General features: G+C 46.1%; 1 protein-coding gene across 3 annotated transcripts in view; it reads left to right on the top strand.

Moving 5' to 3' along the window:
* The window catches only part of myom1b (myomesin 1b), a 197,267-nt gene that overhangs the window by 86,890 nt on the left and 84,835 nt on the right, over positions 1-25,542 (top strand). For all 3 annotated transcript variants that reach the window (XM_085992788.1, XM_085992786.1, XM_085992787.1), the window contains 5 exons: positions 1,370-1,514; positions 7,960-8,019; positions 12,073-12,140; positions 16,143-16,256; positions 23,988-24,075. In XM_085992788.1, coding sequence (XP_085848914.1) covers positions 1,370-1,514; positions 7,960-8,019; positions 12,073-12,140; positions 16,143-16,256; positions 23,988-24,075 — 475 coding nt within the window. The remainder of the gene's footprint in view (positions 1-1,369; positions 1,515-7,959; positions 8,020-12,072; positions 12,141-16,142; positions 16,257-23,987; positions 24,076-25,542) is intronic.

Here is a 25,542-nt window from a genome sequence, read left to right on the forward strand (position 1 = left end):
ATTTGCAGGGCTATGGGGAAAGGGCAGCGGAGTGGGACTGGCTGAAGTGCTCTTACAGAGAGCCAGCACGGGCTCAATGGGCCGAATGGCCTCCTTCTGTGCTATAACTATTCTGTGATTCTATTAGATACTGCAGCTGAGGAAGTTCCTAGCATTCATCGTTTACCTGGAAGGGCAGAACTATGGACTTCAGCATGGTGATTGTGATTGGCTGACAGGAAAAGCACTTGCAGTGGACAAGCCCAAAATGTCAGCTATTCCCTCCCCACCACTTCATTCAGTAGCCAAGTAAATGCTGGCCAAATTTCCTTGTAGCAATAGCTGCAAGTTGCGGAGTGACAGGCACCCCATCTATGCAAACCATGAGACTATCTGTTACAAGTCCACTTATTTTTGGAAAATTACATTGCAGTATTGATGCTTGAAGTATTCTAGAAGAAGGAAGAGAGCTAGTAAATGATTCAAATGTTAATTAATACTGTGCCATTTTGAAAGAATTTTAATGTTTTTAATTGTGAGTTATCATGTTAGAAACTCAGGCTAGGATTTGGTGGAATCCTCGTGCATTTTGGTTGGGACTGAAGGTTCACCAGCCTCAAACCCAGGCCTATTTTCTGAGGTCAGTCTATTTTGAATATGTTAGGCAGGCAGGGAATGCCTTTGGCAAATGTTTCACATCTGCCGCGGTGTAACTTGATAAGCAACCTTAGAACTGCCTATTTAAAAAAAACACCTTAATCTGTGGAATTGATCACTCTGCGATGAACTGCACAGGCCAAGGTGGACCTTGAATTTTTTAATTCCCTTCTGCACAAGCGTTCCTAGCACTCGCTGTTGCTAAAGTGAAAATGAAGGGAAATATGTTAGCTGATATATTTCAGTCAGTTGATTGTCATTATAATACACTGGTCTATGTTTGGGTGGAGATATTATACCTACCCTGTCACTTCCAGCACAAAATCTTGGAAGTGGTGGAAGACAGCAGGGAACCAATATAGTGTCTTCTGGAGAATTTCCTGCCGCATCCTGCTGAGGATATGCTGAGAAATCTCAAACAGAAAACTCTGCCCTCAAAGTCTGGAGATCAAAGCAAGCCCGAAAACTAGTGCCACAAAATGGTGAGATACAGATTGATGCCAGTAGTTCCCAGATTTTGAACTTTCAATCTCAACCAAAGAACTGAGAGAAGGTCCGAGCAGAGGGAGGAAAGAAAGCCGAAAGGCAAATCACCTCCCTGTCGACGGTTGCCGGGCAGCACTGGCAGAAATCTGAGCGTCCTTACTTTAGTTGCAAAATGGTTCACAGAATGAGGAGACCTTTAAATAAAGCTGCTTTTTATTTTGTTTCAAACTTCCTTTCTGCTTTTCAGAAATATAAAATAACGGTGGATCATAAAACTGGTTTGGTGGAAATGAGAATGGAGAAATTGGAGGATATAGATGAAGGCACTTTCACTGTACAGCTCCAGGATGGTAAAGCAAGTAACCAGTCTAGTCTGGTTCTGATTGGAGATGGTGAGTCTTTTTACTGCTTTTGTCTTTCTGGAAACAAATGCCAATCACAAATAGTAGAAATAGGACCCCATGGATGCACTGAGCACTTCTACACTAAAGAAGATTCTAATTTTAAATGTTACTATTATTAATGGCACTTATAGATCACCTCCAAGTGTTTTTCTAAAAATGTTGTACTTACAGTCTTTGTTTACAGTGCCCAGTTTGTGACTTGTTGGCCGAATGCAGACGACTCCAGCATTTCATCCTACCTGCCGTGCCTTTACACTATGTGGCCTGAAGAGTAGTTCTTGGTTCTCAGTAAGCACCACCTGGTACAATGTGCCCTGCCTCTTTTCCCCTGAGCACCGTGTCCTTAGGGTTATTGTGTGGCATGATAATGAGCTCATAGTTTCAGATGGGAAAATGAAGCAGAACAATGGTGCAAATTACTACCATTTGCACAGTGCCACCACCCCCCAGCCCCCTCCAGCTCTCCCGCCCCCCCTAGCACCTCCCCAGCCCCCCACTCCCCCAGACCCTAGCCAAGATCCCAGTGTGCCTCCTCTTCCCCATGTGCAAGGGGCCAATCCAGTTTTTTTTTAAATAAACTTTTCTTGGGGCGTCCAGTCCTCTGACCCTTCAGTGTGACCCACTTGTGCCCCTGTGGAGGCTGATGCACCTCATTTCATTTAGCATTCCAGCCTCAAGTACTACACCAGCTCCCAACTGCGCCTGGGAAATGCAGACTCCCAGTGTAGCAGTTCCTACCACCGGCTCCGCTCACAGACCTCTCCGCCCCGACATCACTGGCCTTGTAATGGGTGAGCAAAGGTTCTGTCGCTTACAAGACTGACAGAGAAATGTTAGAGTTGGCAGCGGCCCAGCAGATCCAGGTTCTGCTGATTTTTTGATGGATTTTGTTAAGTCCGTGAATGATTGAGACACGGACTAGCAGGAGAGAAACAAACAGATGTTTACTGGTGGAAGGCATAAACAAATCTAACAAAACAGAGGCTCTCTAGTGCCTTTTATACAGGGGTGGTCACTGTCGGTACTGCAGTCTGAGACCAGTTATTCTCTTAAAGGTACATACACAACAATTCCTCCCCTTTTAGATAAACAGTACATAACATTCATTTAACAACTAATGATAACGAATTACAATCACAATTACTGTTGCTAGATACATTGGTTAAGTTTAAGCAATTATAAGTTCAGTCTTTGAGGAGACTTCCTGATTCTGTCTGGATAACGCCTCTTTGGGGTATCAGGTTCTTCTGGCAATGTTGAGTCGGAATCAATGTCATTGTTTGGTTCATCTGCTTCCAATATTACCGGGTCTGCGGTAGCTGCAATTGGAACGTCGATTTCATTACCAGGTGTATCAGATCATGGTGTGGAGTTGACGTTTTCCAGTGACTCTAGAATCTGGTCAGCATGTCGTCTTACAATGCTCTCCCCAACGTCCACGGTATACATGAGAGGTCCTTGTCGTGTACAAATCGTTCCTGGCTGCCATTTCTCAGTGCGGTAGTCCCGGGCCAAAACTGGTTGACCTATCTTAAAACTCCTGGTCGGCCTTTCATTCATATTCTGAAACTGCCTGTTCTCCACATCTCTTCGGACGTTTGGCTTAACCAAATCCAAGAGGCATCGTAGTCTTCGATTGAAGAACATCATGGCTGGAGTTTGGTTGGTAACCGCATGTGTCGCATTCCGGTAGGCAAACAAGAAGTTGTCCACCTTGTGTTGTAGGGGTATCTCTTCATTACACATTGCCTTGATAGCCTTCTTGAATGTTTGAACGAACCTCTCGGCCAATCCATTAGTGGCTGGATGATATGGGGCAGATGTGTAATGCTTAACACCATTGTTCTTTAAGAACCTCCGGAACTCTTCAGACACAAACTGTGGTCCATTGTCGGAGCAAATCTGTTCAGGCAGCCCATTCCTGGCAAATATGGTTCGTAAAACTGCGATAGTTTTTTCCGTGGTGGTCGAGGACATTTTTATTACCTCTGGCCACTTTGAATGTGCATCCACCGCAATTAAAAACATCGAGTCCATGAAGGGACCAGCAAAATCAATGTGCACCCTTTGCCATGGAGATGAGGGCCACTCCCATGGATGCAGAGAAGCTTGTGGTGGGGCATTTTGGACCTTCTGGCATCCTGCACAGCTCTTGGTCGTCTCTTCGATTTCTCTATCGATTCCCGGCCACCACACAAACGCTCTGGCTAAGCTCTTCATTTTTACCCCACCCAGATGACCCTCATGAAGCTCATTGAGCACTCTATCCGTCAACTTAGGTGGAATTACTACTCTGGATCCACACATCAAGGTTCCTCTGCACACTGACAGCTGTTCTCTTCTCGGCGAGAATGCTGGCAGCAGTGGTTCGCCATGTGCTGGCCATCCCTTCACCGTTAAATCATAGACCCGTGATAGTGTCGGGTCATTCCGTGTTTCCTTTTCTATGTTTGCATTCGTCACAGGGAGACATTCGACTATGGTCGAGTGGAATAACTCCATTGGATCCACTGCAAGGTCTTCTTCTTCCACCGTCGGCAACGGTAGACGTGACAATCCATCAGCATTTCCATGCTGTTTAGTTCCTTTGTACTCGATGTCATATTGGTGTACCCCTAGGAAAAGGGACCATCTCTGCAGCCGTTGTGCTGTCATTATCGGTACGCCCTTCTGAGGGTTGAAAATGGAGACAAGAGGTTGATGATCGGTTAGTAGAGTAAATTTTTGACCGTGCAGATAGTGATTGAACTTCTTCACCCCCCACACTAGGCTGAGGGCCTCTCTGTCAATCTGGGCGTAGTTACGCTCGGCAGAAGTTAATGAGCGTGACGCAAAAGCTATCGGCCTCTCCAAACCATCAAGGAATTTATGTGACAGTACCACCCCAATGCCGTAGGGAGACGCATCACACGCCAGCCTGATTGGCAGTGCTGGGTTGTAGTGAGCCAATACTTCCTTTTGAAGTGATTAAGTCCTTACTCTTCTGAAAAGCACGCTTACAATCATCGCTCCATTTCCATGCTACCCCCGTTCGTAGCAGGGCGTTCAGTGGGTGCAGAATTGTCGACAAATTCAGCAAAAACTTATGATAGTAATTCACCAACCCGAGGAATGACCTCAGCTGCGACACATTTTCAGGCGCTGGGGCCTTAACAACCGCTTCAATTTTGTCAGGGGACTTATGTAACCCCTCTTCATCAATCACATGGCCACAATACGATATCTGTTTCTTAAAAAATTCGCACTTGGGGCGGTTGGCTCGCAGCCCATGTTCCCGTAGTCTAGTGAGCACCTGTTCTAGGTTGTTAAGGTGTTCACTGTCATCTTCACCTGTTACAAGGATGTCGTCCAAGTAACACTGAGTCCCCGGAATCCCTTGCAGGACTTGTTCCATCGCTCTTTGCCATATCGCCGGAGCCGATGCTACTCCGAATACCAATCGATGATACTGGTAAAGACCTTTGTGAGTGTTTATCGTGAGATACTTCCTAGAGGACTCTTCAACCTCCATCTGCAAATATGCTTGTGCTAGGTCAATTTTTGTAAAACGCTTCCCTCCAGACAGCGAGGCGAAGATGTCTTCTATCCTTGGAAGAGGATATTGTACTGTGCGAAGGACAGGGTTCACCGTCACCTTGAAATCCCCACAGATGCGAATCTTCCTTGGCTCTCCGGACTTATTGGTTAACGTTTTCTTCATGACAGGAACGATGGGTGTCGCCCACTCGCTCCAGTCGACCTTAGACAACACGCCCGCCTTCTCCAGATTCTCCAGCTCTGCCTCGACGGCTGGGCGAATTGCATATGGTACCGGTCTCGCTTTGAAAAACTTGGGAACTGCATTCTCTTCTATTTTTATCGAGGCGGTTACGCCTTTAAGTGTGCCCAGTTCTTGTTGAAATACCTCTTTGGCGTTAGCTAAGATTGTTGACAATCGTCCAGGAGTGACGTCTTCATCTTTTTTACCGTCCACCATCATTGCATGAATGGAATGCCAATCTAAGTTTATCTTCCTGATCCATTCCCATCCCAATAACGGTGATCCACCATTTGGTAGTATGTAGAGATACAATTTCCGTATTTTCTTGCCATTGTATTCGACAGGCACCCTTATTTTTCCTCTGGGGTATACTTTTTGCCCCGTATACGTCGTCAAGACGATGGATGTCTCTCTCAAGGGTATGTGTGAAAATAGCCGCTCGTAGTCTCGTCGATTCATGACGGTTAGCGCTGATCCTGTATCCAATTCCATTTTAACTTGGGACCCTGCTATCGTGAGAGTGACCCAAATGGTTCGGTGATCCTCTTTTGCGATTACATTGTGAAGTTTGAGACAGCTTAGTCTTCTGTTTCCGGATTCACTATCGCTCATCTGGTCTTCGGAACTACTGTCCATCATCTTTTGTACTTTCTTGTACGGTTCCTTAGTAGCCTTTTTGTTGTCGCTGGTCTTCTTCCCAGACCTACAAACTCGTGCAATGTGTCCAATCTTTCCGCATTGTCTGCATATTTTGTCTTTGGACCAGCAGTCCTTCTGGTCATGGTTAGTTCTGCTGCAGCGATAACATTTTGCAAATCCCCGTGTCATTTCGTGGGTGCCGTATTCCTGTGGTTTTTGTTGAATTTCTGCAGCTCCCCTGGCTGCTGCTTCATACGATATTGCCACGCTGAAAGCCTTATCTAGCGTCAGCTCTTTTTCTGCGAGTAACTTCTTCTGTGTTCCTTCACTCAGGAGTCCACAGACAAATTTGTCCCGTAAGGTATCTGCCAGTCCTGCTCCGAACTGGCAGTGCTTTGATAGCTTGCGTAGTTCCGTAAGATACTCAGCATTGCTCTCATCTTTGTGCTGAGTTCTCCTGTGGAATTTAAATCTTTCTGCTATCAACAGCGGTGCAGGGTTTAAGTGCTCCTGTAGAACAGCAACAATTTCATTAAAACTCTTCGCCTTCGGTTTGGCTGGAGTAATCAGGTCCCGCAATAGGCCGTACGTTCTAGCGCCCATTAAGTTTAACAATACTGATGCCTTTTTCCCCTCCGCTATTTCATTTGCCTCGAAATATACCTCGACTCTTTCCACATACATGGTCCAGTCCTCTAATGTATTATCAAAAGCAGTGATACAGCCAGTCTTCGGCATCTTGCAAATCTAAAATGGCGCCTCCCGCGCTTTGCCTTCTTCTCCGATTTAACAAAATGGCGCCTCCCGCGCTTTTCCTTCTTCCCCGCTGTTGTTAGCGCTGCTTTCCACGGTTTCTTGCGCGTATTCGTTTTCTTTTATTATTTTCCCGTCGTGGAGCGGACCCTCTGGGACACTTCCCTCCCTCTTCTGAGGTCCGAACGCTGCCCAGCTTCGAAACACCGGCCGCGCCCTGTATGCTCCACCCTCTCTCTCTCTCTCCTTGCTTCCTGACTCGCTGCCCGGCCCCATTGCAGCCCAGGAAGGATCAGAGCACTACCTGCCACCAGCCCGATTAGCTGGGAAACCACGGACCGAGGAACCCAGCCTGGCTCTGGAAAGTCGCTCCTGCAAAGCCTTGAACCCGATGATTGACGGTCGACGCCGGTCCTCGAGTTTCAATGGACTCTATTTTTTTTTTTCTTCTGACCTTCAACGTCGTCGGAGCTGCTGCTGAGTTGCAGGTAAGTTCTTTCTAACTTGTCGCCAGTGTTAAGTCCGTGAATGATTGAGACACGGACTAGCAGGAGAGAAACAAACAGATGTTTACTGGTGGAAGGCATAAACGAATCTAACAAAACAGAGGCTCTCTAGCGCCTTTTATACAGGGGTGGTCACTGCCGGTACTGCAGTCTGAGACCAGTTATTCTCTTAAAGGTACATACACAACAGATTTTAGTGGACTGTAAATAAACAGCAGCTCTGACTAGACGTAGATGTTATGCACTTCGAACTGTTTTTAAGTTGAGCAATGTTTCAAATGCTTTCATGGGGATATAAAGGTCCAAACATTAACAAGTTCTTCACAGTTTTTTTCTCTCTTTTTCATTGTTTACACATCAATTAATTTGCAAATGGGAGGTAATCAATGCAATAATGCAATTTTAAGAGAATTTACAAATAGCTTGCACCTTTTTTGTAATGGTTTACACCATGAATAAAATACAGGTCATTTGACTATACATATGTAGATTTAGAGAGAGAGAGAATTCGAGATTATGCAACTATCTATTCCAAAAATTGTCAAACATCTGAGTAACTCTGTAAAAGACTTCAGTGACACAAACGTTAAAGGGAGGAAATGTATTTATAATAACACAACTGCTACAAAATTTGAAAGTGTATTTCAAGCATAATTATTTGACTTCACATTGATTAGTTTTAGCAGTGCAAAATGTGGTTTCTTTAATGCGTATGAGAGTTTAGTACAATGTTTACAATATTCTGGTTTCAAAGTGTTTTTCCTTTTCTTTTCAGTGTTTAAGAGTCTGCAGAAAGAGGCAGAATTCCAGAGAGGAGAGTGGCTCAGGAAACAAGGTAATGGCACAATCTGAGTCATATATTGAGCAGCTGTTAACATATTCTCCTGTATTAATCAATAAAGCAAGCCACAATGGGGGCAATGTTAACCCTGCATGCTTGGTGCAAACAAGGCTGACGGTTAAAATTGCTCAGGAGATTTATCTGCCTGCGATCTGCTCTCTTCCCGCAGTCTTCAATTTTAACCTGCGTTTCTGAGCAGGCGGGAAGGACACCTGCCAGAATCTGGCGGGGTCTTTCTTTAAATATGCAGTTCGGGCTCCAATGATATCACTGGGGCCCGACTGCGATTTTAACCAGAGGCCTGTAGCCATTGTGGCTTTTATGCCATGCCAACCCAGCAGTGAAGAGGAGTTTGGGCTAGAAGAGGCCCTAAGAGGAAACTAGTTTAACTTTCCATGTGAGGTCCGGAGGAGCTGGCTTGCTTTTCTGGTCCCCACAAAGGAAGGTTAGGGCACCCGTGCCCCGGGATAATCCCTCCCCAATCACAAGACCCTCCCGAACCTTCTCCCTGCGACTTAGCAGAGTACCGAGGTCCGTTCCTTCAGTATCTGGAGGCGTCCTCCTGCCGCCCGACATACTTCTCCCACCCACCGACCAGCTGCAACTTCCCACAGGCACCTGACTCAGCCTACACAGATGAAGTCCAGGAGATAAAATCTCCCAGGCCTCACGCTGCCAAGGTAAGAATGGTTTGCCACTCGCCTCAACCGCAACCCACAGGACTACTGGCCCGAGTTAAAATCGAGCTATTATCCCTACTCCTCAAATCTGGTACGATACGGCTGTTTGTGAAACCACTTCATATAACATCATTGTTTCTTATGCAAAACATTGTCCACTGGCAAAAAACAAAAATATTAAGAAAATCACTAATGGGCTGTCCTCGAAGGTTAAGCCAATATTTAGAGTCATAGTTATACAGCACAGAAAGAGGCCCTTTGGCCCATCGTGTCTGCGCGGCCATCAAGCCCTGTCTATTCTAATCCCATTTTCCAGCACTTGGTCCATAGCCTTGTATGCTATGGTGTTTCAAGTGCTCATCTAAATGCTTCTTGAATGTTGTGAGGGTTCCTGCCTCTACCACCCTTTTGCTGATTCCAACCACCCTCTGGGTGAAAAAGTTTTTCCTCAAATCCCCTCTAAACCTCCTGCCCATTACCTTGAAACTATGCCCCTTGGTTATTGATCCCTCTTCTAAGGGGAAAAGTTCCTTTCTATCTACCCTATCTATGCCCCTCATAATTTTGTACACCTCAATCAGGTCCCCCCTCAGCCTTCTCTGCTCTAAGGAAAACAACGCCAGCCTGTCCAGTCTCTCTTCATAGCTGAAACGCTCCAGCCCAGGTAACATCCTGGTGAATCTCCTCAGCACCCTCTCTAATGCAATCACATCCTTCCTATAGTATGGCGATCAGAACTGCACACAGTATTCCAGCTGTGGCCTAACTAACGTTTTGTACAGCTCCATCATAACCTCCCTGCTCTTATATTCTATGCCTCGGCTAATGAAGACAAGTATCCCATATGCCTTTTTAACCACCTTATCTACCTGTCCTGCTGCCTTCAGTGATCTATGTACATGCACATCAAGATCCCTCTGATCCTCTGTCCGTCCTAGGGTCCTACCATTCATTGTGTATCCCCTTGCCTTGTTAGTCCTCCCAAAATGCATCACCTCACACTTTTCAGGGTTAAATTCCATTTGCCACTATTCTGCCCATCTGATTTACCCGTCTATATTGTCCTGTAGCTTGAGACTTCCCTCCTCGCTATTTACCACTCCACCAATTTTCGTGTTATCTGCGAACTTACTGATCATACCTCCTACATTCATATCTAAATCATTAATGTACACTACAAACAGCAAGGGACCCAGCACCGATCCTTGCGGTACACCACTGGACACAGGCTTTCAGTCACAAAAACAACCTTCGACCATCACCCTCTGCCTCCTGCCACTAAGCCAATTTTGGATCCAATGTGCCAAATTGCCCTGAATCCCATGGGCTCTTACCTTCTTGACCAGTCTCCCATGCGGGACTTTGTCAAAAGCCTTACTGAAGTAAGCCTTACTGAAGTCCATGTAGACTACAACATACACTAACCTCATCCACACACCTAGTCACCCCCTCGAAAAATTCAATCAGATTGGTTAGACATGATCTCCCCCTGACAAAGCTATGCTGACTATCCTTGATTAATCCTTGCCTCTCCAAGTGGAGACTAATTCTGTCCCTCTGAATTTTTCCAGTAATTTCCCTACCACTGATGTTAGGCTTACTGGCCTGTAATTCCCTGGTTTATCCCTACTACCCTTCTTCAATAATGGTACTATGTTAGCTGTCCTCCAGTCCTCTGGCACCTCCCCTGTGGCCAGAGAGGTTCTGAAAATTTGTGTCAGAGCCCCTGCAATCTCTTCCCTTGCCTCACACAGCAGCCCGGGATACATCTCGTCTGGGCCTAGGGATTTATCCACTTTTACGCCCGCTAAAACTGCTAGTACCTCCTCCCTCTCAATGCTAATTTGTTCAAGTATATCACAAACTCTGCCTGATTTCTATGCCTACATCGTCCTTCTCCATAGTGAACACAGATGCAAAATATTCATTTAAAACCTCACCTACATCTTCCGGCTCTACACACAGATTGCCACTTTGGTCCCTAATGGGCCCTACACTTTCCCTGGTTACCCTCTTGCCCTATACTTATAACACACCTTGGGATTTTCCTTTATTTTGCCCGCCAGTGTTTTCTCATGCCCCCTCTTCGCTCTCCTAATTTCTTTTTTAAGTACCCCCCCTGCACTTTCTATACTCCTCTAGGGCTTCCACTGTTTTTAGTCCTTTGTATCTGCCAAAAGCCTCCCTTTTTTTCCTAATCCATTCTTGTATATCCCTTGACATCCAGGGTTCCCTGGACTTGTTGGTCCCACTCTTGACCTTTACGAGAACATGTTGGCACTGTATTCTCTCTATTTCCTTTCTGAATGACTTCCACTGCTCTGATGTGGATTTTCCTACAAGTAGCTGATCCCAGTCCACTTTGGCCAGATCCTGCCTTATCATATTAAAATCGGCCTTCCCCCAATTTAGAACCTTTATTTCCGGTCCATCTTTGTCCTTTTCCATGACTACCTTAAATCTCACCAAATTATGGTCACTGTCACCAAAATGCTCTCCTACTGACACTTTTACCACTTGCCTGGCTACATTCCCTAGAATTAGGTCCAGTACCGCCCCCTCTCTTGTAGGACTTTCTACATGCTGGCTCAAAAAGCTCTCCTGGATGCACTTTAAGAATTCTGCACCCTCTAACCCTTTCATGCTCTGACTATCCCAGTTAATATTGGGGAAATTGAAATCCCCTACTATTATTACCCTATTATTTCTACACTTCTGAGATTTGCCTACATATCTGTTCCTCTATCTCCCCCTGACTGTTTGGGGGCCTATGGTACACTCCCAGCAAAGCGCTTGCCCCCTTTTTGTTTTTAAGTTCTACCCATATGGCCTCATTAGAGGAACCTGCTAAGATATCATCCCTCCTTACTGCAGTAATTGACTCCTTGATTAATATTGCGACACCCCCTCCTCTTTTACACCCCCCTCTGTCTCGTCTGAAGATTCTATACCCCGGAATATTGAGCTGCCAGTCCTGCCCCTCCCTCAACCATGTCTCTGTGATAGCAACAATATCATACACCATGTGTTCATCAACACCTTCAATTTACCGGCCTTACTCGCAAGACTCCTTGCATTAAATTAAATGCCATCCAGCCTTGCCATACTCCCTTGTGCCGTTACATATTTGCTCTGCCTTCCAGACTGACTTGTTTTTTCCTCTATATTTGGCTGTGCATCACCCCCTACTATAGCTCCACTCCATATCCCATCCCCCTGCCAAGTTAGTTTAAACCCCCCTCCAACAGCACTAGCAAACCTCAATAGGTGAATTCCATAGTTACTAAGTCGGTGTGATAAAGATGTGAATTGATTTTTTTAAATTTTGTGCATTTTATTTGTAATGATAAATCTTCTATGCTAACAGGTCCTCATTTTGTTGAGTACCTTGGATGGGAAGTTACTGATGACTGCAGTGTACTTTTGAAATGCAAGGTAAAAACAATCATTCTTGCATGTGTTTTTGTTTTCATAGAACATAATTCCAAAAAACAGTTAATGCTTAAATGTTTAGAGGGCAGCTGGGTATCTTGGCCTGAATAGAAAGATGGTAGTACCTGTAGTATAAAAAATAATAATTTGGTTGTAAATTTCCACATAAAAGTGTTCAAAGCAACACTAAGAACACTGGAGGCAGGGAATTTTCCTCTTTGGTAGGGACAGAAAATTGTTTGGGCACCGGTTTAGCCTGATCCCTCTCCCATTTCTGCGCCAGATGCATTTTCTGCCAGACATGATGGCAAATGTGCCCGTCCAAATATGGGTGGGCACATCTAAATTAGGCAACAGTACGATCATGCGTCACATTTTGTCATTATGCCCTTAGCAATGCTGGAAGCTAGTAATGCTTGTATATAACAGGTATTTAGTATTGCTATTGGAGGCACAACAGCAAATACTGTATGATGTAAATAACCAAAAGATGATAATAAATGTAATGTGGGGCAATGGATTGGCAGTTCTGCAGTATTTCCCACATCTACTATGTGTGTTACCACCTCAAAGAATTGTATGAGGTTTATCAAGCACAATCATCCCTTTTGAAATCCGTGCTGGCTACTTATAACTATTTTCTCTTTATCGAGATTCATGGTAATTTCATCCTTAATTAAAGACTCTAAAAATTTCCCTACCACGAATGTTTAGTCTTCCTTTTTAAAAAAATAGGTGCTACGATGGCCACCCTCCAGTCTTCTGGCCCATATCCACACTCAATAGAACCCTAAAATAGAATTTCTGGGGTCTCAGCAATTTCCTCCCTCATCTCCCTTAAAATCATAGGACTTTGGCCCTAATCTAAAATTTTCCTTTTATCCATGATAATATTGCTCATCTGCACCTTTAAGCTGCTGCATGCCCCGTCCCCTCCAACGGCAATCATTTCCCACACCGACCCCACCCTGCCCCGCCCCCATGGCGAGCCCCAAACGTCGGCTAAAACACTGGGAGCTCACCCAAAATTTTCAAAGAGGCGGAATCCTCGAAAGAAGGTCAATGATGGGGTAAGCATCCAGGCGTAAAGCCCACAACTCCAACTTAATGCCAGTGATCCTGCCAAGAGGAAAATCTATGCTTCAAAGCATGGAATAACAACGTTTTGAAGTGTAGAACACTAAGGGAGTTTCAGCAGCTTCAGTAGTTCTACCTCAAGCAGCAGGATGCCTGTTAGTCCGCGTTTGTAGTTTAATCAGTGGATCAAATTTCCCATGCTTCAGGGAAGTGCCCATTCGCCCTAACAAGTACCTAGAGCACAGGAAATTTGAAGCTGCTGATTTAACTGATAATAAGGCTTCATATTTGCAGTTTTGCATGGTCCATCACCTGATTACTCTGAGTGGCGTGTCCAAGGTTTGGAATTTTGATGCGCAATGTAATCCAGATCCAGGACGTCCAACCTTTAGCTTCAGTAAACAATGGGGTGCTCTACATTTTGGCTATGATTGTGAGGACAACTCCAATCCCCCTGTTGGAGCCATCTATATGAAGTATGAACTCCTGGGTATAATCAGGACTGGCAGAAACAGAACCTGTGCAAAAGTATCCTACAGCTGTTTGAAAGCATGCTCATTGCTTTGCAACTAGGTCACCTGATTTAGTGGCTGTTTACTTGTGAGGTCTATTAACAGCAGGGTTTTGTTGTTATATCCATATGAAGCTTTATTAATAGCCTGCAATTCTAAAAAAAAATGATAAGAGGGGAAAAAATCAGTTCCTATTAATTATCCACTGACCATGATAAAAAGTGTCCAACAGAGTTAACGTTTCAGGTCGATGACCTTTCATCAGAACTGGAAAATGTTTTGTACAATCATACCTTTTGTCATATGGGGCTAGAAATTCCCCTGGAGCCCCGTTTGGGGCGCTAAATCAGAAAAGCTGAAAAAATGAGTGCCAGGCGCTAACCTCTTCCAGCCTTTCTAAAATTTCCAGTTTTTGCTCCAAGAGGGAAGTGGAGCGCTAAATCAAGCACTCCACTTCCTTCTTGGAGCGCAAGGGGTGGAAGTTCGCGACACGGGGCGCACCCGGGGCGATGTGCTCAGCAGCGCCACGCACTGGGCCGCGTGGTGCTGCCGCGATGCAGGGGCTCTTCCCTGAATTAAAGGGAAGGACCCCACGCTGCGAACTCTGCAGTTTTTTTTTAAACTTACCTGCAGCACCAGGGAGCGGGCGTGCTGCGCGGTCACGACACGGACCCTGCGTTCGGAGCAAAAAAAAATGTTTTCAAAAAAGCCAACATTTTTTTCAGGGCGGCCGGCCACCTCACCTTTATCTCCCACCCCGCTAGTGGGTGGCCGCCCTGCTCGCATTCCCTGCAGCAGTCACTGCCATCGCCCGGCGCTGCTGCCGGGGGCGAAGAGGAATTTTTCTGCCGGCGCGCTACCGGGGCAATACGCCCGGAGATGATGTCCTGATCTCCGGGCGCATGAGTTCAGGGCGCAACCCGGTAGCGCCGCCGCTAACCTCTCGTGGAATTTGGTGGGAGGCGCGGTCAGCGCCACGGCCGGGCGAAAAGGCCTTTGTGCCACATTAACGCCCCCCATGGGAGGCGCAAATATGGGAAATTTATTCCTCTTAATCTCTCCTGCCTTCCATCCTATCACAGACCTTCCCTTTTATTCTTCCCTCCCCTCTCCGCTTTCCCTGCCCCTGCACTTGCTTAAAATCTGTTACATCTCTAACTTTTTCCAGTTCTGACAAAAGGTCATCGACCTGAAACGTTAACTCTGTTTCTCTCTCCACAGAAGCTGCCTGACCTGCTGAGTATTTCCAGCATTTTCTGTTTTTATTTCAGATCTCCAGCATCCGCAGTTGTTTGCTTTTGTATAAAAAGTGTGCATATGTGTTGGATCTTGGGTAAGGATGGGACCAGGCTTGGCTGTGATGCTCTCCATTGTTTAATAACCTACTGACAGTCAGGCCACAAAATTGCATCAGCCATGATCCTGACATTCAAGCTGGGATTATGTCCACCAGAAGCCTTCAGCGCTGACCCAGTCGGAGTATGCACGGTCAGTGGGAGGTCCTGTAATATAAGTATGGCAGGCACACTTGCTACTAGGGCTGTATCTTGGGCACCTGCCAGCCAAAACTGGCCAGGACGTCTGACACCTGCTACCATCCTTCTGCCCCCAACACCCACCCCCACGCCAAAAAAAGTGGGCCATTAAAAGCAATTACAAAATGAATTACCTTTGTTCAAGAGTTCAGGCCATTTGCCTGGATGAGTGCAGCTCCAACAACACTTAAGAAGTTCGACACCATCCAGGACAATGCACCTGCTTGATTGGCATCCCATTCACCACGTCAAACATTCACCCCCTCCACCACCGGCGTACCGTCGCTGCAGTGTGTACCATCTACAAGATGCATTGCAGCAACTCGCCAAGGCTTCTTCGGCTGCACCTCCCAAACCCGCGACCTCTTCCACCTAGGAGGGCAAGGGCAGCAGGCGCATGGGAACACCACCACCTCCAAGTTCCCCTCCAAGTCACACACCATCCTGACTTAGAAATATATCGCCGTTCCTTCATCGTCGCTGGGTCAAAATCCTGGAACTCCCTACCTAACAGCACTGTGGGAGTACCTTCACCACACGGACTGCAGCGGTTCAAGAAGGCGGCTCACCACCACCTTCTCAAGGACAATTAGGGATGGGCAATAAATGCTGGCCTTGCCAGCGACGCCCATATCCCATAAACAAATTAAAATAAAAACCTAACATGGTTATTGGAGATCGCCTGGTGTTCACAGAACCATAGCCCAACATTATGTCAGCATCAAGGGGTAACAAAAAGGAATAGTTTCATAGAAAATTTGGACAAGGAAACAAAAACAAATACAGAAGTCAAATGCCATTTGCATGAGTTTTTTGTGGAGTATTTCAGAAGGAAAAACCAAACAAACCAGTGCTGTAACTTCCCTTTTCTTTCTATTTAGGTGGCTAATATTAAAAAAGAGACGTCAATCATCTGGTACAAAGATGATCGAGAGATAATGTTTGATGACAAGCATGACTTCAAGGATGGTGTGTGTACTTTGCTGGTTCAACAGGTACAGAAATAATATTTAACTACATCACTGACACCTATATGTCTGTCAGTAGAAGACATCTAAGCTTCATATTGTTCAACCAAATAGATAGTATTATCGCTCCTTAATTTAACCAATCTAGAATAGAAACCGTTGTCCATCAGTAAGAGATGAAAACAAGGGCCGAGGACACAAAGTGGAGTAAAGAGGGCGAGAAAGGCTCAGCAGAGACCAGAATTGGGTGGGACCTGGAAGCACTGGGGGCTGGATTTTGCTGGCGCTCAGAGGGTGGGTTTGGAGGCGGGTCCACTGTCAAAATAGCAAAGATTGACAGTGGGTAGAAAACTCGCTGTCAACCCGCCTCCATGCGAATCTCCCAGGTGTCGGGTCTGTCAGCGGAGAACTGACCCGACACCAAGTGGCGGGGGAAACAATGGAGATCATTAAATGGCTTGTTACGAGCCAATTTAACGCTATTTTGAGGCTTCCTTCCAATTTTACGTGCTCCCCCATGGGTTAGCCACTGCTCGGGGAACACGCCAGCTCACCCAGGCGTGAGTTGAGTCTGCTCTGATGTATTTGATAAGCTGACAGCTGCAGAAGTGGTGTAAAGGATGCCATGTTGCAGATGGTCAGTTTCAGAGCACAGAAACTGTTGGTTACTGCATCTGTAAGACATGTAGAGCTTTCTGTAGCTTGCAAGTGTTTAGAGCCAACTGTATATCCAGTGCCACCTCATTGGAACAACCTCTCTCACCATTGACAGATCGCTTCTGTCATCTCACCTGCAGCTGACATCTATTGCAGCAACATCGGTGCCCTAGAAACTATCTCACCTTGCTCCTCTGATTCCTTCCATGCTCAGCCCCAACACCATCATCACCAGGCACACCAGCAGCACCAACAACAACCTTCTCTGCCATCACCTGATGCTGCACAGGACACAGGGCATCAGCCCCTGACAACATTGCTGCCAGGGTTGGTCTTTCCATGGCCAGATTTACTTCACTTGATGCTGTAAACCCTGGCTGCCACATGATGCGACAGGTTGACACCATCCCGCACCAACACCATAAAGCATCCCTTTAATGTCCAAGCCATTCCATGCACACTCATCACTACAGCGGGGTAGTGGGGGGGGGAAGTTATGTCTCAACATTCACTGGAATTCAGTAAGACACTTCTTAAGGTGCGCACAGATCTGTCCAATAACGGGCAGTGTTGAAAATATAGATTTCACTGTATGACGACACATTACCAGAAACTTCACATGGACATTGGCTAAACCTCTTAAGTGCCTACCCTTGTGTGTTGTTAGTTGGTATGCTTGCAGTAGGATGAGGGTGAGTGTGAGGGGTGGCTCGTGAGATGGGGAAGTGATAAAGTAGATAGAGAGGGTTGGGTGGAGTTGCAAGGTAAGTTGGTGTCAGTAAGGATGTGCAGGAGAAGGGTATGGAAGGCAGAGTGATGGCGATGTTTTGAGTGGCACAGCAGGGTGAGTTTGAGTGTGGTTTTGCAGTAACATTTCATGATCCACTGAGATCATTGAAAGGTTGGCACCACTGCAGCCAGGGACCCCTGACGATATCCCTGATTTTGCCCTCCTGTGCAATGTGCAACCAGGTTGCATTGGTGTCCTGGGGAGGTCTCTTCTGCCCTTGGAAGGGAAGAGAACCTCCCTGCGTGCTGTGATTCCCTCCATAAGCATATGGAGGGAGTCAATGGAGAGCCTGGGTGCAAGCGTCCACCTTTGTGCAGTGTTTGTCTGTCTTTGCAGCACCTCAATGCTGTCAAACGCTGACAGAACAACTGTCAAACACAATGTGGCTGTGGTCCCTTTAAGGAAACCGACTGATGATGTGTCATCAAATGACGTCATCAGACCCGCTTCCTGTTAATTGGCTGGGAAGCCGGCAGGGCGGGCTTAACAAGACCAATCAAAGGAAAATCCCTTTGACAGAGTGGCTGCAGCCGGGAGCAGGACCAGAACTCGGCAACCAGCTATCCCACCACCATCCCGACACCACTGAGAAAATCCAGCCCTGGGTCTCCATGCAGAAGAGCAGCTGGGGCTAATTCCTGCTGGGACCTGAGGTGGGCAGAGATTCTGTCCAACCCGTAGAAGGTCATGATTTCAAAAGGAAGGGGTGGAGCTGATGGGATGGTTTAACCCCACTGGATTTCCAGCAGTTCCTGGCTTCTTTGCACCAGGCAACCTGGGTGCCAGCAAGTTACCAGTGTCCAGGTCAATGGATAGGTAGAATTGGGGCCCACAGGAGTCTCCAGGCCAAGATCGTGGCCTGGAAGGCTCCTGAAAGATTTTAATTGGCTATCTGAAAGGGGCTGATTAACAGTCAGCAATGGTCTTTTAAGCTGCTCTTCAGAACATTTTTGAAGTGCCATTTGTTTTTCACCCCTTACACAGCAGACACCTGAGAAAGAACTGCTAATCAAACATGAATACATATAAAACCCACAAAATGCTTCCATTTGAATTGAATGGTTTGGCCTCTCCATCAGACATCTGATCAAATATAGGCCTGTAATTCTGCTGGGGTTTTCCTCTGGCTGTAACTTCAGCGGGAACCCCAAGGAAAAACATAAATGGCTGTTTTCAACCATTTATGCCATTTCCCTAGTCTTATGTTCATTAATAAACAGACATTCTTATTATGAACACAGCTAGCTTTTGCTAGTTACTTTATTGAGCACATGTGGACTAGGTACAGTATCTGTAGATGCTTCCATCTTGACTGTTGCCTTCTGGGTAGCCTAGTGCCTCATGGGTAATGTAGTCTTAATATACATACAGCTGGGTAGTGTAGTCTTATATACAGCTCTACACAGCTCTTCGGCTCCACCTAGTGTCCACTATAGAATGACATGTTATTGATCATTACATCCCCCTTTCTTTGAGGTTTAACAAAATCAATATCAATCAACTTTCAAGAAAACAATAAAGATAATATCAGTAACACTTTTTACTGCTCTATAAACATAAACATTTTCAAAACAGTCAACACATTTTCAAAGCTTTACATTGTACTCAAAGATTAAGTCTATCAGGCTTTTTTACTTCACATGTGGATTTTCTCAACACGGGTAAGTCTGATGTGTCTTCATGAGATTGTTCTGGCGGTGAATGACAAGATGCAGTTGCGGCATTGTCATCAATCTGCTCTTGTATAGATCGAGGTCTCCTTGCGATCTTTGCTTGGAGAGGGTTTCAGTGTTTCCTTCACTCTTCATGCCATAACTCTCAATGTAGTCAATGCACTCTCAAAAAACTGCTGGCAGATGGATCCCATCATACAGCATAGTCCTCTCAGCAGCCTCAGCTAATGGAACACCATAGATTGGCCTGAGGGAAGAAGGAGTATCCACCGGAACTGCTTCCTGCTCTGGTGCAGGCTTCTTCTTTTTCTTTTTCTCTTTCCACTGCTTAACAACATCTGCTGCGGTTATATCTTTGGACTTTTTCTCCTTGTGTTTTTCCTCTTTGTGCTTTTTTTCCTTTGGCTTCTCTTTGACCTTAAAGTCTTTTTCTTTCTTCTTGGAGAAACTAGGCTTTTTGAAGACATGGATACCCTTTGGCCTTTTCATCCTTGATGGGCTCTCTGCTTCATCACCTGAGTCATCTGGTCTGCTTATGGCACAGTTTATATGGTAGACTCTCTTGACCAGTTCTAAGTCTTCACAAGCTTTGTCACCTAGTATCGAATCAAGTCTTTCAGCCACAACAGAAAACATGAGATGATGCACTTTGTCTTTGACTGTCACTTTAAGTCTGCATACACCTAAGCTATCTATTTTCTGTCCATTATAGCTCTTTAGTAGTACTGACTTTTTCTGTATTTTGGGCTTTTCTTTCATATTTTTTATGTCACTCATACTGATTAAGTTTGCTTTTGCCCCAGTGTCCAGTTTCAATGTAACTAATGCTCCATTTATCTGCAGTGGGATCATCCATTTGTCCTCTTTTACTGCATTGACGTTATGTTCAGCATTGTCCATTTCTGCGGGCTGCACATTTTCTGTATCCTTTTTGATATCGTCACATGACACCATTCATACAAAAAATGTCTCACTTAAATCAGTGTCCTCAATTACATTAACTCGTTGCCCTTTCTTAGTTTTTACTTTTGAAAAGCATTGTTTGGCAAAGTGATTCTTTCCATTACACTTTGTGCACATTTTTCCAAACGCTGGGCATTGTCTTAACTGGTGTTTGTAACCACAGCGTTTACAATTAAAAATTTCATCCTCCAATTGCTTTTCATTTCTGTTCTGCCCACGTTTCTTCCCCTTATAGGACACAGCACCGACAGCAGCATTATCACTCATTACAATCGCATCATTATTGATTTCACTGAAAGTCTTCGCGTGCTTTCGAGCTAGCTCGCTGGCTTGGCATATTTTCACTGCATTTTCCAAATTTAGTTCGGTTTCTCTCAACAGACGTTCCCTGACTTTTTTATCATGAATACCAAACACAATCTGGTCACGAATCATGGATGATTTCAGCTCAGAGAAATTACATGTCTGTGCTTTCAGTTTCAGATCAGTTATAAAGCTATCAAAAGTCTCATTTTGCTGCTGTGTCCTTGAACAGAACATGTATCTTTCATAGGTCTCATTCTTTTTGGGAGAGCAATGTGCATCAAATTTTTTTAGCACATCTTCTAATTTTTCTCTGTTCTCCTCTGGATTAAATACAAATGTATTAAATACCTCTATCGCCTGTGGGCCTGCAACCGTAAGCAGCAACGCTATTTTTCTTGCGTCTGGCTTCGTACCGAATCCGATGGCAGCAATGTAGAGTTCGAATTGTTGTTTAAAAATCCGCCAATTGTAGTCGACATTTCCCTCGAGATTCAAACGCTCTGGTGGCTTCAAATTCTCCATGTCGCTTTTCACAATTTTTTTAGCAGATATTTACAACTCTTGGTATCCTGGTACCATCTTATGTTCATTAATAAATAAACATTCTTATTATGAATACAGCTAGCTTTTGCTAGTTACTTTATTGAGCACATGTGGACTAGGTACAGTATCTGTAGAGGCTTCCATCTTGACTGTTGCCTTCTGGGTAGCCTAGTGCCTCATGGGTAATGTAGTCTTAATATACATACAGCTGGGTAGTGTAGTCTTATATACAGCTCTACACAGCTCTACGGCTCCACCTAGTGTCCACTATAGAATGACATGTTATTGATCATTACACCTAGTGGCTTCACCAATATCCTGTTGGAGTTACAGCGGGAATCCAGTAGAACCTCCACAGAATTTAGAGCCAAAGGGGTTAATCCTAACTCCCCCTGCCTGGTAGAAACTGGGTGGTGGGCGGCACAATTAAAATGCAGATGGGGATTTATCCACGCCATTCCCACCCCAATCTGGCCAAGTGCAGTTTTATATTGCAGACAGCACAGACAGTTGCCCCAGCTCTTTAAATATGCAGATTGAGTTCAGATGACATAATCTGACCAAGCTGCTATTTTTACCCATCGGGGGAGCAGTGATGGCTTCCCTGCCACACCAAAATTGCCGGGATCCGGATTCAGGACCAGAAGAGGGCCAGGTAAGTGTAATTATTTTTTATCAGGTTTCCTTGTGTGTTAGGAGACCTCCCCTGCCCCAGGCGTTCACCTCTCATCCTCGAGCCCTCCGATGCACTTAGCTTGTGCCATGGACCGTCTCCCCGGGTCCCCAGCGACAGCCCCCGAGTCGCCTGATTTTAACAGCCTGACAGCCACTTCCCACCAACATCCCAGCCATTTTGGTTGGGAAGTCAGCAAGCAGCATGCTAATGAGGCCCAGCCATTAAAATCAGCTGAGGCTCCTGGATGGGCTGGCCACTCATGAGGCTGCAATCCCCCGGAAGTAAAAATTGACCCCTTAGTGTCTATTGTATCAAAACTAGCTGGGCCATTTTCCATAAGTAAGCCTGGATTTTGACCCCATATGTACCGTGGACAGAAGCTAATACCATGATACGTTACGCACCAAAAATGTTTCATTTTTACCACAGTTGATTGGTCCCCATAGTCACCACATCATTGAATTCATGGTGATAACTGCATCACCTGTGAGGACATGCTGATTGGAGGCCAGGCCCTTTCCCACAGCGAGGAAAAGAAAATCAGCAGGTGCTCAAGACAGCTTCCATTTGCCTCCTTGTGACTGTTCGCGAACAGCAATGGCAGTAGAAGCAGATCACTTTCCCTTTGTTTGACTGCAGATGTGTGAACTGCGGAGAGATCAGGAGAGTGGTGAAAAACAGAGGGGGTCTAACTCCCATATATCAACAGAAAATCAAAGTGTGAACACTTCCAAGTTTTGCGTCATCTGCAAATTTTGACCCAACCATAACCCCTCCCACCCCCACAACGTGCAGTAATTTGCTACACCACAAAATGTCATATTTTCCAACCAGCACGATTCTGTACGAATGTTTAACATGCTCACACAAACTTCCTCCAAAAAGTTAATGCACTGAAAGCACACAGAGGAATCCAGTACTGTAATATATGTGGGTAGAACAAATGAAGGACATTTAGTCCTCGAGTTTCTCTGTCTTCAAACGACGCATCCGTCGCTTTCCCTGGTGCGAGTAGGTTTGTTAGCACGGTGGCATAGTGGTTAGCACTGTTGCCTCACAGCGCCAGGGACCCGGGTTCAAATCCGGCCCCGGGTGACTGTCTGTGTGGAGTTTGCACATTCTCCCCGTGTTTGCGTGGGTTTCCTCCGGGTGCTCCGGTTTCCTCCCACAGTCCAAAGATGTGCGGGTTAGGTTGATTGGCCATGATAAAAAAAAAAAATTGGCCCTTAGTGTTAGGGGGGATTAAATACGTGGGGTTACGGGGATAGGGCTTGGGTGGGATGGCTGTCGGTGTAGGGGCCGGGTGCTAGGGTTTGGATGATCAGCCATGATCTTGTGGAATGGCGGAGCAGGCTCGAAGGGCCGAATGGCCTACTCCTGTTCCTATCTTCTATGTTTCTATGTCACCATTCTGTAGACATCTGTCCCGATCTCTGTTAGAAAAATTGCTTTTTTACGTTCACGATTTACTTTATTTTGAGCTTGAACATTCTCATCTGCAACTTTGGTCTCAATAATGTTATTGGCCTTTAAAAACATCTCCATCCACTCAATGTAAGAACTGAGCTTGGTCATACATGTCGAGGCTTCCAATGAATCCCGTAGGCGCGGCCACGATTGTCCCGATCCCGTTGAACAGTGACTCAACACGGTACCTGTGAGAATCATCACTGCTGTTGCTGTGTACACATACACACGAAGGCGAAGCACAGGTGATTCTGCATCAGCATTAACAGTAAAACATTGCAAAAATTCAGTTTAGGTGTCACAAATTCACCTTAAACATTTCCACTCGAAGGTTGAACACTGTGTCCTTCCATGATCCCTAAAAATGGCTTTGGGATCCCATTCTCATCACCAAAAATGTAATATATGTGGGTAGAACAAATGAAGGACAGAGACATGAGTTTCTAGTTCATGTGCTTGCTTTACTAGGCCAGAGCGAACTGAGCATGCTCATACCAAACTATGTGACAAACCATGTGATAATACATAACAAGTACGAGCACTGTAATCGTTCATGTGGGAACACTGGAGGTCAGAAATTATAGCCCACTATTTCCAATGGCTTCTGACACTTTGAGTATAATTGTGATGTATATAACCAGCTACGATTGTTCCATTAGTCCTGATTTAACATTTGCCAACAGTTTTCAAAGAAGGACGCTGGTGTTTATGAAATTGTGTTGAAAGATGACAGAGGAAGAGATTCAAGTGTGCTCAAACTGCTTGAAAAAGGTATGGTTGGCAGACATTAACAATGAGGGGATTTTTGACCTAAGAAAATGGGTGGGTTGGGATCGTGGGTTAGTTAAAGTGTTAAAAATCTGAATCCCGAACTGAATCCACCTCCAACCCGCCCACTTCCGGTTTTAAGGGAGGCGGGACAGGGGTTGGGCAGCCAACCCGCTGCCAGGAGGCGGGTTATCTATTTAAATATTATAATGAGGCTGGAAGCCGCTGCTTTAACCACCATTTTGTATTTAACAGTGACTGGTTGGGTTTTGCATGCCTTGTGAAACCCGCCAGCTAATGTAAGGCGAGAACTGCTGGATCCTGGAAGCAAGTGCCTTTACACTTACCTCCTGAATCCAGGGTCCCTGTCTAACCGCTCCCCCGTGATCATAAACCCCACCATGAGGCCTCTAATCCACCCACCTCAGGCCTCCGATTTCCTCCCCATGAGGCCTCCCCCGGCCCAGCCCTCCAATCCACCCACCCCAGGCCTCCGATCCCCTCCCCCGGCCTCTGATTCCCCCTCGGCCTCTGATTCCCTCCCCCAGGCCTCTGATCTCCCCCATGACGCCTCCCTCCACCCCAGGCCTCCGATTTACCCCATCCCCCGCCCCAGGCCTCCGATTTCCACCCCCCCGCCCCCGGCCTCCCCACGATCCCTTCAGAGCCCCCCTCACCCCCCACCCCGTGCAGCTCCCGGCCCCAAATCTTCTTCCAAAGACCTTCCCACTGCTGCTGCTGCGGCGGCTGCCCCCCAACCCCTGATCCTCCTCGGATCCCCCCCCCGTCCTCTACGGGTTGCTGCTGCGGCCGCCCCCTGGCCCCCACGTAATCCCTCCCTCCCTCTTCTGCGGGAGGGGATCAGAGTCCTGGGCGGGTTTGGAGGTCTGGGGGGGTGGTTGGAGGTCTGGGGTGGGGAGATCGGAGGCCTCGTTTGGGGGGGGTTGGGGGTGGTTATGATTACGGGAGTTGGGTCAAAATTTGCAGATGACGCAAAACTTGGAAGTATAGTGAACAGTGAGGAGGATAGTGATAGACTTCAAGAAGGCAGGCTGGTGGAATGGGCAGGCACGTGGCAGATGAAATTTAACGCAGAAGAATGCAAAGTGATACATTTTGGTAGAAAGAACGAGGAGAGGCAATAAAAACGAAAGGGTACAATCCTGAAGTGGGTGCATGAGTAGAGAGACCTGGGGGTACGTGTGCACAAATCGTTGAAGGTGGCAGGGCAGTTTTTTTTATTAATTCATGGGATGTGGGCGTCGCTGGCAAGGCCAGCATTTATTGCCCATCCCTAATTGGCTAGATATTTGAGGGATTGAAATCGATGTAAACCTTGATCTGTAGGTTTGCCATTTTCCGACCAGTGCTCCCTGTGAGTGCTGTTCCATGCTGGGAGTGCCCATATTGGCTAATCAATCAATACTTATATATCTAACGGTAATGCAGAGCGGGGGGCGGGGGGTTATT

This window comes from Somniosus microcephalus, chromosome 7, assembly GCF_052327205.1.
Source record: "Somniosus microcephalus isolate GS21.2 chromosome 7, FLI_Smic_1.0, whole genome shotgun sequence".
NCBI lineage: Eukaryota > Metazoa > Chordata > Chondrichthyes > Squaliformes > Somniosidae > Somniosus > Somniosus microcephalus.